General features: G+C 31.1%; 2 protein-coding genes across 2 annotated transcripts; one reads left to right on the top strand and one right to left on the bottom strand.

Moving 5' to 3' along the window:
* The first annotated feature begins 645 nt into the window (after nucleotides 1–645).
* Nucleotides 646–1,956, top strand: LOC111623885 (gastrula zinc finger protein XlCGF49.1-like). The gene is made up of 2 exons (XM_023366613.1): nucleotides 646–744; nucleotides 1,045–1,956. The coding sequence occupies exons 1-2, from the start codon at nucleotides 646–648 to the stop codon at nucleotides 1,765–1,767; spliced, it is 822 nt and encodes a 273-aa protein (XP_023222381.1). The 3' UTR covers nucleotides 1,768–1,956.
* Nucleotides 1,957–4,312: 2,356 nt separating this feature from the next.
* LOC111623872 (zinc finger protein 345-like) lies at nucleotides 4,313–10,407 on the bottom strand. Its single transcript, XM_023366596.1, has 4 exons — nucleotides 10,338–10,407; nucleotides 9,960–10,175; nucleotides 7,158–7,409; nucleotides 4,313–4,771 (listed from the first exon to the last, which is right to left on the bottom strand). Exons 1-4 carry the CDS (start codon nucleotides 10,371–10,373, stop codon nucleotides 4,667–4,669), a joined length of 609 nt encoding a protein of 202 aa, XP_023222364.1. The 5' UTR covers nucleotides 10,374–10,407; the 3' UTR covers nucleotides 4,313–4,666.
* Nucleotides 10,408–12,849: the final 2,442 nt, after the last annotated feature.

Genomic DNA, 12,849 nt, shown 5'->3' with positions numbered 1-12,849 from the left:
AAAACAGAAGGAAGATTTTAACGAAGCGGAAGAGGAGACTTCTCAGGTAACATTTGATCATGTATCGAATTCCCCTGGTTCTTGTGGACTGTGGTAACGAGTATTGTGGTATTTTCCGTGTCTTTCTTGACTGAAGTTTATTAAATTAGTAAGTAGATTTTTACTTTTTTCCTAAGGTAATTTTAAAAACACTTTTCAAGAAACGATTGAGTTTGTATAACTTTTACTTCTACAATGAAAGCTGTAAAATAGGAAAACCGAAGGGAAGTTAATTCTTCATAAAATACACTTATATCTAATTTTCTTATTTTTAAAATTTACAGATAAAACTACTTTGAATTTATTTCATAGGTATAAATATATTGTTCCTAAATAAGAAACATCAATTTTAAATTCGTTTCATTTTCAGGTTTTAAATTGAGCCGTAATTTTATTGCCTGAAATAAATGTCCAAGGAAGAATTTCTAAAATTACTAGTTTAATTTTGAAATCTTTAAATTTAACTTAGAAAATAATGTGTAACGATATGCTTGTATCTGATTTCATTCGAGACTTTTTGTTGCTTTCAGATTCACTACTTGCCAATCAAAAACATTCATGTTAACTAAGTGAAGAATGGTTTCCAGAAAAACACAAGAATAGTCGATGGATGTGTTGGACTTCTGTCGTCAACGGAACACTAAAATTGAAGCGAGTGTTGTGAAATCATTACAAGAATATATCGAGAAAGAAAACACCTTTCATGCAAGTGAAGAAAAAGAGAAAAATCAAAGAAGATATTTGAAAATTTTTTTTTCAAATATATATTTTTGTTTTTACAAAATACAATCCATATAAATTGTTTTCATTGAAAAATGTATAAATTAAATTTGTTATTAATTTGTGATATTGTTTTAGTGTGTGGGTAATATGTGTGAATAGTTAGTGTTTCTAGTGTAACGGGTTCCTTCGTGTAGGATTAAACTTTATTCAAAGAAAATTATTAGAGAAAGAAAGATTCTTTTTCTATCTGCATCTTACACATTAACAGTACTTTTAAAATAGTGTGATTTTAAATTTAGATATTTGATTGGGAATAAATTGAGAGTTTTGATCTTTAAACATTGGTTTTACTATTTTTATTTATCGTATTTTACAGGTTTACACATTGAGAAGGGAAAGAATGCGAAGTATGAATGTGACAGTTGCAAGAAAATATTCATTTCGAAGAATGGATTTATATGTCATCGAAGGATTCACAGTGGAGAAGGACTCTTATCTTGCGAATTCTGTACTCGTCAGTTCAACTATTCCAACAGGCTACGGGACCACGTCAAGACTCACACAGGAGAAAAACCCTTTATCTGTGATCACTGCAAACGGAGTTTTACACGAAAAGATTTACTCATTCAACATCTGCGAGTTCACACAGGGGAGAAACCCTTTACCTGTGATCATTGCAAACGAAGTTTTACACAGAAAGGAAATCTGATTAAACATCTGCGAATTCACACAGTGGAGAAACCCTTTACCTGTGATCATTGCAAACGGAGTTTTACACAGAAAGTAACTCTGATTGAACATCTGCGAACTCACACAGGGGAGAAACCCTTTACCTGTGATCATTGCAAACGGAGTTTTACACAGAAAGGAAATCTCATAGAGCATGTTCGGCGTCACACCGGAGAAAAGCCATTCTCGTGTAATTATTGTTCAGCAAAATTCTGTTCAAAGTCGGAATTGAATCGTCATGTTGTTAGACTTCATAAGAATGAGAATTTCAAATAACGATGACTTTTATGAAGCAAAATGCGAAAAATCAGATGGATGAAAATGATTGACCCATTGTATTTGTTTGCAAAAATCATTTCAACACTCGTACGTATTAAGATTTTATTGAACACAAAAATAGAAAATTAAGTTGTATTTTCTTGGTTTATAAGTTTTACATTTTTATAAAACCTTTGATTTTGTGGGCATAAACAAAAAATATTTTGTGAATTATATTTAATTAAATAGAAGTGTAATTAAAGTAGAAAAAATACGCCGTCTGAGTACCTGTGTGATTTACTTAACACTGTAGAATCCATTTCTCTCGATCACGAATACAGTGACACCTCGTACTTGAACGCTAAATTCGACGAAACTTCACTTGGAGTTTGAACTGCTCCGTAGCTAAAAAAGTGCTCTGGAAGCGTAAACACAATCTGTCCACACGAGTATTTTTTTTTGTATAACTACATCAAACATCGCATATATATATAGAAAAACCGCCAAACGATCGCTTTAAATAATCGGGCTATAACTCCACTAATAATTCAGACTTACGGAGTGTTCCACTAACATTGCCTAATCGTGGTATTTGTAAATCCAGTTATTACACTAATACCTAGATTACTGACGCGAGGATTCCACAAACAAATTTTAACGAAAAATTACTAAATCTCGAGATATTAGGAACACGATTAGTGGATAGAAAAAAGGCGACACTAGCGGTGTTAAAAAATTTTCTTACACTTTACTCGATTGGATATTTTGGAAAAATTTCATACGCGCATAGATAAAAATATGGTATACAACAAGAAACCAAGTCGACAACCAGATTTTTCTCATCGAGAAACAAAATATTGTAGAATTGAAAGCCTGCAAGAAAAAGAATGTCTATAAAGAAGAGAACACCGATTAAAAATTAAATTACCATAAGAAAAATTAAGAAGCATTTAAAAATACCATTACCGTATCTTTATACTATGAATTTTGGTTTTTGTTATTTGTATTCTAAAATTAAAGGAATGTCTAGAACATTTTATCTATATCTATATCTATATATAAAAATGGACATGTGTGTCCCTATATTTCACTTTTCCGCCAAAACTACACATCGCACGTGAATGGTGTTTGTATGTGGTAGTAGCCCCAAGTCTCCATTCGTGCACCAGGGGGGTTCTGTCTTGATAGCTATAAGGGTGTGGGAGATATGGGGCTGAAAGTGGTTGAAAGTGGTTTTCTATTTCGAATGTTATGTTCGAATTTGTTCGAATTGAATTCGAACAATATTCGAATTAAATTCGAACATAAAATTCGAATATTGGTTCTATTATAGAACGATTGTAAACGTTCCAGAAACGTTGAAAATAGTTCGTTTGACTTGACGTGAACAGGAGACGTTCAGAAATAGAATCGGGACCAGGTGCCGTATTCTGGTCACTGTCTCTGGTCTTTCGTCTCTCACAAGCCGGTCGTGGATTGGCTAATCCAAATGATTAGACAATCAGCGACCGGCTTGTGAGAGACAAAAGACCAGAGACAGTGACCAGAATACGGCTCCAGGTCTCTAATTAGTCTGGAAACGGGGGACCTAATTCTTGCATTTTGTGAAAACGGGTAAGATTGACTATAATGTAATTATCTTAATCTTCGCTATCGTTACTTTTTGCCCACAAATAAACACCCAGCGAAGAGGGTTCTTGCAGCTAGTTAATAAATAAAATTTTCATAGTTAATTGTTTGAAAATTATTTATAATTCTTATTCAATAATTTGTTCTTATTGCACATTCAAGTTTAATGAAAAAAACAGAATTATTGCAGGGGTCCAAACTTTCTATTGTATAGGATTTTTTTACATAGCATAAAACTTTTTAACAATTAATAGGCAAATTTAACGATTAAGAATTTAAATTAATATTTTAAAGGAAAAATACAAAAGGATTAAATTTACAGTAATTTTTATTCATTTTTGCTTTCAAGTTATGTACCTTTTAAGTGGAAATATGTTTCTATCTACTAATTTACTAAAAAACTAGAAACTGAAAAAAGATCATTCTCCAATCTATTTTTATTATAGTTTATTATTAAATACAATACTTACTATATTATTTGCATTGAGTTTAATTAATTTATCAAACACAACTTATAATCATTTTGATACATATATATATATATTTTATTTATACAAAAAAAATTAAATTACTTTACAAAAGTCTTCTTTGAATTTTATGATGCTTTATTTATGAATATACAAATTAAAATCTGTATCGTTAAAATCTGTATCTGTATTAGAAATAACACGATGACGCTATCTTTTTTAATGTTTAAATTTTAATTTTAATGAAGTGAGTATAAAATACGCCATTTGCCAAAAATAGTCGACACTTTCCGTCAAAAAATAAAAGGAATATAACCAAAACTTCCTCTGGATTAAACAGAAGTCATATACACACAAACATACAGTCTACGTCTTTTATGTTGGTAATTCGTAATTCTAATTGAATTAAATTTTTCACGTGTTTATTTCACAATTCCACGTTAAATCTGCAGTGGTAATGAAATATACCAGATTAAAATTACAATATTTTAATATCAATTGTACACAATTTTGAAATATATGGCTAATAATGATGTATGTGCACATTAATATCATTTAAAATAGCGTTATACATTTTGTCATAAATTTTTTCATATAAATTTCTATTATTGTAATTGTCTTCCTTAACATTTTCAGTACTTAATTGATGAAATGTTGTTTACTGATTGTAAATTTAATTAGAATGTTCCTATATTTTAAACATTCACATTAAGCACGAATAATAAAATTTATTTCGATAATGTGCAGAATAAAAAAAAATGTAATTAAAATTTTATTAATCTTTTTATCGTGTTGTTATTTCTTCATTTATTTAGGCTGCTTCATTTAAAAGGCTGCTTGTCAGCCTCTACCATCTCTGATTTCTTTTTCTTCGATCCTCCTTCTCTGGCTGCTTGTGTTTCTTTGCTTTCTCTTTTTTCTGATTCCTGTAAAAAGAAATATCATTGTGACAAAATTAGAATTTTTGTATTAATTTTAATGTTTTATTTTGTTAAAATTCTTATACTTAAATACAAATATTTTTTACATCAGAAATATTATCACAGCATTATTGCGTATAGAAATTGTTCATAAATTTCAATAAATTAATCTCTTTAACCGGCGATTGAGTTTTCCATAAAATTTTGTAACATTGATTATGGCATTTCTAAAAGAATGTTTTTCACATAATTTCCAAAATATTAAATCACAATTCATCAATATCATAAAATTCTCGTCTTTTTCTGTTGTAATAAAATGTCTTGTAGATGAAAAACAAATTATAATAGAATGAAGCAATACTTTTATTTTATTAATATTCTTACTGTTTATTCAAATATAATAAACTGTGACCTTTTTAAGTAAATAATTTTTTTTTTATTTTTCTTCTTTTTGCAATTGATTAAATTACATTTTTCTCTAAGAGCACCTTTGGTACTCCATACTTCGCGAAATCGATGTTTTTCTTATTAACACACGAAGAGTCTAGGCAATGTACCAAATATCATTTTGTATGTTCTGTTTAGTCACGTACACAAATAGTTTTCTGGTATACGGCTGTAAAAATGTCCCTCATTTGTTCCTAAGTGATAATACTTGGTAATTTCAGCAGCTAATATCATTGCCAATATATTATAAGGATCCCGTCTTGCCCTGTTCATATCTGTTGTTTTTACTTTATTGCATTCTCTGCTTTTGTTAGTCAAATTTCAGTCCGATATTTTTTCAATTTTGTGGCTTGAGCTTCTAACCTTGCATTTGCCTTCGCTCGCTTCTTGTCAACATCTTTCTGTTCTTGTTGTAGAAACACAGTTCACTTTCACACTACACTGTTCTTATATTGACAAATTAGGAATATTCACATGAGAATTTATAATGACGGCTGTTGATTGTCAATACTGTTTGTAAAATATATTCCTTAGATCTTTGCAATTAGCAATGATGTTGAACTAATAATTCAATTATTACTTAAGCTAATCTTCGCTGCAACCGTCTGCTACAGCATTATTAAGAATGGATATTGTCTTCAGTCTAACATTAAGGGTAAACCAAGCATGGCTTTATCAGTGCTATTTAACGCCTCGATAATATAATTTGTCCTTCATGAACTGCACAAATCTTTATCTGTTGGTTCAGTGCTGAATTTTGTAACTTTCTAAAAAAATATTACTCGACGAGACTTCACTATTTATCAAATTTGTTGTATTCGAAGGGCTATTGTGCCTAATGTTCGGGAAATTTGATTAATTAATTAAGTATGATTTATCATATTTTCCGACATGAACTGACACAAACGGCAAATTATATATACCGCTAATTACTATGTAATTTACAGTCGTTTAATTAAGTTTCTTTCGTTTACAATATTGTATGAGAGACTAACTATGGCTTGTTGTTAGGCCATTTACAATGATTTTTCTGCAGTGAAGCTTTGAATTTAGTTCATATAAATCATTTGCGATTATGCCACTATCTGAGCACTAAATGAAACACTTGATTCGAAGTTAACAACGAGTCATTAATTACAGCAATCAGGTTACATAAATTCCATACATTCAAACAGTTAATTGTAAACTGTTAAATTTAAATCATAAATTAAAATCTACAATTCTATTTAATTAAAACATGAATTGTTAAAAATGCAATGTGAGGTATTGGCTTGTAAACAAAAGCAGAATTCAAGAAGCGCCGGTATCGCTAATTTGATTCAAGGGTGGTCCAGTCGTAAACAACTTGCAAGGTGGTAGTAAACAAGTTGGTGACCACCCTCATCCGATTCAAGCTTACCTGGGTGAAAGCTCTTTGCAATGAATAACTGTAATTGGTTGGAATTCCTGCCCAAAATGTCCTTAAATTAGAGAGCGAGCTGGAGAGAGGAAAAGAAAGGGCTTTGAACTGGTAACACGGAAGTCTCAGACACTTGGAAAGTCCGCTGAGGGTTAGATAGAGAGAGCGATTATACTCCACTGCGGGATATCTCTGGGACGGGTAAATGCTGAGACCGGACGAATCGCAGTAGAACCAATCCACAGAGGCCACTCCAAAACTTAATTGTTCTCGAAAGCCAAACTAGTACTCGTACGTGAAGCACCACGCCTTGAGTATCCTGTGTTTTTTTTTCTAACTCGTATAGTCTATATATATTTTGTAAATATACTGTCTGTCTTGATTGTGGAAGTGAGCTTTCATCGAACCAACATCAGAACAATATCTAGTAGTGCGTAATTTCCGAACCAACTTTAGAAGATGGACTTTAGGGAGGAAACTTCACTGAATTAAAACGTGGATTCTTAAAAGTATAATTTATTTTTAAAGTATGAATAGAATAAGTACCGTTGACGTGCAAGGAATGTCTTCAATATGGCAATGCTTATGTTCTAACCATTTCTCATTCGACCGAGTACTGAACGAACATAAATGACATTGAAATACTATTACCGACAATCTGGGAATATCGTCTTTGTGGTCTGCTTTACATTGTTCATCATCCTTGTTATTGTTATTTGTACTTGTTGTTGTTTCAGACGATGTTTTATTAGAAGAGGACTTTAAAAATTTTTGTTCATTGTCCTTTTGTTGAGATTGCTGGAAAAGAAAAAAAATATCAACGATGAGTAAACCAGCAAAACAGTTTTATATTATTTCTGCTTTAAAGCGAAAAACTTTTATTAATAAAATTATATAAATGTTATAAATAAATATTGTAAAGTTCTCTCCCGCTTCCTCCTTTCGCAACTGCTTAAAGTTAGAGCAAGTTCTAATATCTTGTTTTGGGCTCGTTTATTTCGGCTACTCGGACGAATTATCCAAAACTATTTCCAGCGCATCTCACCCAAAATCATACATATTCGAACCTTCAAACATTTTCCAAGTCGTATTAAACAATTATTGTATGCTGCTTAAATGTTTCGGTGCTTCACATTTTACATACTTACCCACTTCACACATTCATTTCGACCCAGGGACGAATAATCTAACCAAATCCGATAAAACTAGAAAGCAAAATTAAACCTTTCTTTAACACACGTATCAAAATACCTGACTTTTATAGAATATTTTATGCTGTTTTCAAATATATAAACCGGTTTATTCCATCATGTCTAGTTTTTTTGACAGCCACTTTAAAAGAAAAAGGTATTTATTTAGACACAATGCATACACTTATTGATTTATCTTTTATAAAATGGAGAAATGTTCCACCCACACAAGAAACAATCAAAATTTAGTATAATCAATTAATAATGCAACGACTTTTAAATCACAACATATAATCAAATTGTACTTTTGAAAATGACTTTTTTTTCAAGTACGACTTTCATATTTTCATAGGTTTTTTTATTTTTTGTTGAATAAGCTAATGGCACAGAATAAAATTTGTTTCTATTGAGTAAAAGCACAGCCTCAAAGCTAATTTTAAACGAATCAATGAACAGTCTCCATTTTGTGGTATTATGTTTATTATCAAGTGCATTCATCACAGCACTAATATTATTGCAATAAACCAAACCACTTTCTTCAGAATACTTATCATGAAAATCTTTTTAACCATTACGAAAAAAACACACCTTAGTTGTCTGATGAAGTAAATGACAACGGTTTAGTGAAGAAACTAAAAATTCAGCCTGTATTTTAGACACGTTCAGATGTCTAAGAAGTTCATTTAGCTCGCCTCGAGTTAATAAATAAGGCGTTCGTTTCAAAATCAGGATATTTTCCCTCGTTTTCGACTTCTTCATATCTTAAATCTTCCCCAGTAAAATGTTCTGGCAGTGATGATACAGGTATATTCTAACAATGAGGAACTGGCCTCATAGCAGATGGTAAATTTAGGTACCTCACGGTTGGTTTAGATTTACTAGTTATTCCTTTTACGGTAGTCAAACAAAAATAACAGTGCGTAACATGATTTTTTGGTTTACGCCAAACTATGGGTACTGCAAAAATCAAATGTCGAGAATAGTCTTTTTGCCCACTCTATCAGATGTTTTACACAAATTGAACATATGATATATGTCCACTGCAAGCGGTAAAAAAAAGTTTCTGTGGATGGCCAGACATGAGGCCAAAATTTATACCTATGATTACGGAAAATCAGAAGATGATAGAAAAATTTCGATCCCATGGTTAATACAAAACGTCCTATTAGACACAATTTCTTTTTTCCGTGTGCCAAAAATTATGTTAAACAGTGTAATTTATAAGGCGGCACGTTGACCTAATGTAACCAAACATATGAATTTTATGTGTTAACAACGAGTTATATATGTACAGAGTGTTTCATAAGTTTGGATCTATAGCAAATATTTTTATAACTGAATGTTTTAACACAAATAAAATGAATTTCCGAGTCATCGTTTTTTAATTATTCGCTAAATGTTTCTGTAAATCCACAAAACAGCTAATTTTGTAAAACAATGTAAATATTGCTACACTTGAGTACACTAAAATCCAAATGCAAATATATACCTGCATAATTATTCAATACAAACAGAAAAACAATTCGATCGCCATTAATACTGACTCAGACGTAACGAGTACAAATAAAGTTTTATAAATAAAACTGTCAAATGTCTGAAGTAATATTGAATTTTTATACTTTGAAATGTGTAGAATTAATTATAATATCCTACTTGGAATATTTGAAATTACACAGAAACATTGTGATATCGAATGACCCCAACCTCTTAGGAAAAGTTTGAATTTGCGCGTGATTATCGATGTTTTTAGACATAGAATTTAAAATCGTTGTATATTTTAATAGAGATATTACCTTGTTAATTACAGTCGACCCCCCCATAACACTGTTGATAATTCCGTTTTATATGAATTCCATGTTGTACGAGTCATTTAGATTTTACAAATACGTGTGCCGGGCTGTGAACGGTTCACATATTTGTAAAATCTAAGTGACTCCTACAACATGGAATTTATATAAAACGGAATAATCAACAGTGTTATAGGGGGGTCGTACGATATAACTTATATACTCAGAAAATCGAAAGGAACAAATGCTAAGGTTAAGAATATTGAAACACTGTGCTCTCGTTAAATAAGTGAAGTTATTATTGTAATGATTTCACTCTAACACACGATTGTGTGTTAAAACTTTAGTCATTAACATTTTTATATACTTACTTCGGAGCCAGATGAAGTTTTCTCTTTCGAATGGATTCTTTTGATGTGTCTGTTTAAACTACTTTTGTCATTGAAAGTGCCGTTGCAAAAAATACACGAAAATGGCCGTTCTCCGGTGTGAATTCTGAGATGACGTCTTAAATCAGCGGGAGATGGACAAACTTTAAGGCAAAAATTACATTTACGGCTTATTATCATCGGGTCGTTTGGTGGAATCTAAATTATACAATAAATTTTTAGTTTATTGCTAACAATATATAAAAACATAAAACGTAACTTTTAAATGCAAATACTTCTTGTCAAGTATTTACGAAAAAGTTTTGAAACGTCCACGATTTATTTTATTGTGATAATGACATAATTAAAAGTAATATTTACTTTAGATAAAATCTCATCACGATGCTGTCTGTACATGTGTTGTTCTAACTCGTTTTTCCTTTTATAGCTATGTTNAAAAAAAAAAAAAGGTCAACAGGTGTAGCAGTCCAACCGACTCGTGGACTGTCCGGACGGTAGCACTGTCATTTAGACGCCTATGCACTGATCGAAAATAAACATACATGCATACACTGTAATTTACTGTGGAGAACACTCATTTTATCTGTAAAATTGATTGCAACGAATTGTGCAACAAATGAACTTGCCAAGACAGACTATAAAACATTAATTTTCTATGTAATATTCTTAATTGCAAAGAAGCCAAATCTGGCAATGTTGCTCAGAACTGACTAAAGCGCCACTTGTAATCGTCCAATGCGCCAAGTTTGGCGCATGCGCCACGGTTTGGCCACCCCTGCAGTAGAGTATTGATTATCCGAAAGAATTCCAGTTGGCAAATTTAAATTTTTGCCAGTGCTGCGGCGCTGCAATCTTTGGCTATGTCTTGGGCTACTCAAATATTTTACGTTTTTGATACTAAATTAACATCTGAAGTATAATTTTTTATTGTTTTTATATTTTTCAATATTTTAATTTTGTTTGTACAAAAGAAAAAAATAATTTTTAACGATACAAGAGTTTTCGTTAGGTTTAACATCGACGAAAATTCAACGCGAAGCGACACGCAACGGAGAAAAATTTTAACACGGGATAAATTAATATATTCTTTCGTACATAATCGGTTATCCGAAACATCGATCTTCCGAACAATACCAGTCCCCAATTGATTCGGATAATCGATGCTCCACTGTACAGTCGACCCCCTATAAGATCGTTGATTTTTCCGTTTTATCTGAATTACATGTTGTACGAGTCACTTAGATTTTACAAATACGTGTGCCGGGCTGTGAACGGCTCACATATTTGTAAAATCTAAGTGACTCGTACAACATGTAATTCAGATAAAACGGAAAAATCAACGATCTTATAGGGGGGTCGACTGTATATATACATATATATCTTCTGTATTGGAGAAACGCATGTGAGAGAACAAATAGAGTAACGCTATTTGTGTACTTTGTTTAACTTATTTTTGAATTACAGTAGAACGTCGTTTATCCGAAAGTCGGTTATCCGAAACGCCGGTTATCCGAAAGCATTCCAGTCGGCAAATTTAAATTTTCGCTAGTGCTGTGGCGCTGCAATCTTTGGCTACTCCAATATTTTTTTTTTGTTGGTGTGCGTTTTTTAGCTGGCAGCACTGGCACTTTGTGTGGTGTTTTTCTGAAGACTGTGTGTCGTGCTGAATCGAATGTTTTTGATACTAGATCATCTTCTAAAGTACATATTTTTTTGGTTTTTATATTTTTTAATATATTTATTTTGTTTGTAAGAAATAAAGAAATAATTTTTAACGATACAATAGCCACGATTATTATTTTAAAAAGTATACGTTGGGCTTAACATCGACGAAAATTCATCGCGAAGCGACACGCAACAGAGAAAATTTTCAACACGGGATAGGTTAAAATATTTTTTCGTACATAATCGGTTATCGGAAAAGTAAGTTATCCGAACAACCTCAGTCCCCAATTGATTCGGATAAACGACGCTCTACTGTATTAGTATTTTTCTTTATCTGCACAATTAGCAGTAAGAGTAAAAGCACGGTTCGATAATATTCAATAGAAGTGTGTGAGTTTATACTAGTGGGAAACCCTACAATTTTTGGGTATTTGCATTGTCGAAATAAGGAATGTATTCAAAATTATGTTTATACTTCTATTTTTTTAAATTATTATTATTATTTATTTATTTATTTATGTGACCATAAATATTGATAGCACATAAGAAAATATCCTTCTACTACTGCCAACATTCGACCATAATTTGAGACGAACCATGACGATCTACCATATGATATGCAATTGGAATTGACTAAATGAACAACACAAAAGTAAGAACACTTACAATTTAAAAATGGTGTCAGAAGCTTGAATCATGATCCACTTTGTATGTTGATTGTTTTATTTTTGTGTTATTGTCATTATTTCACTTGTGTGTTTTTTATTATTTTTTTGTGCGTATTTATATTTTGCTTAGATACTTCGAATACGCTAATGGCCGCAGTGTCATACATAAATAAATAATAATAATAATTTGTAAATATGCTTAATATGATAAAAACCATAACAATCAAGGAATTACATTATTTCGGTGCATTGTTGTTTTCTGTTGTAACAAAATTTCGACTTAAAAAAACAGAATTTTATAATTAAATTAGAGTAAATTATAATGGTAGGTGAAATCTTTCATTTAATCTTTATAATACATTTTGAATTTCCCAAACTCTTTTATTAAAAATTCATAAAATAACAAACTATCAATTTCAATCTTATATCGAAGATAGTGTAAATATTAATAACATTTTTAACATATTATTATAATATATCACAATAATTTATACTATCGTAAATAATTTTAATTTATCTTTTTCACGAATTATTTATTA

Source organism: Centruroides sculpturatus, unplaced genomic scaffold (assembly GCF_000671375.1).
Source record: "Centruroides sculpturatus isolate CEXI.00-Female unplaced genomic scaffold, Cexi_2.0 scaffold325, whole genome shotgun sequence".
In the NCBI taxonomy this organism is placed as follows: Eukaryota; Metazoa; Arthropoda; class Arachnida; order Scorpiones; family Buthidae; genus Centruroides; species Centruroides sculpturatus.
This window is presented reverse-complemented; position numbering and strand designations above follow the sequence as displayed.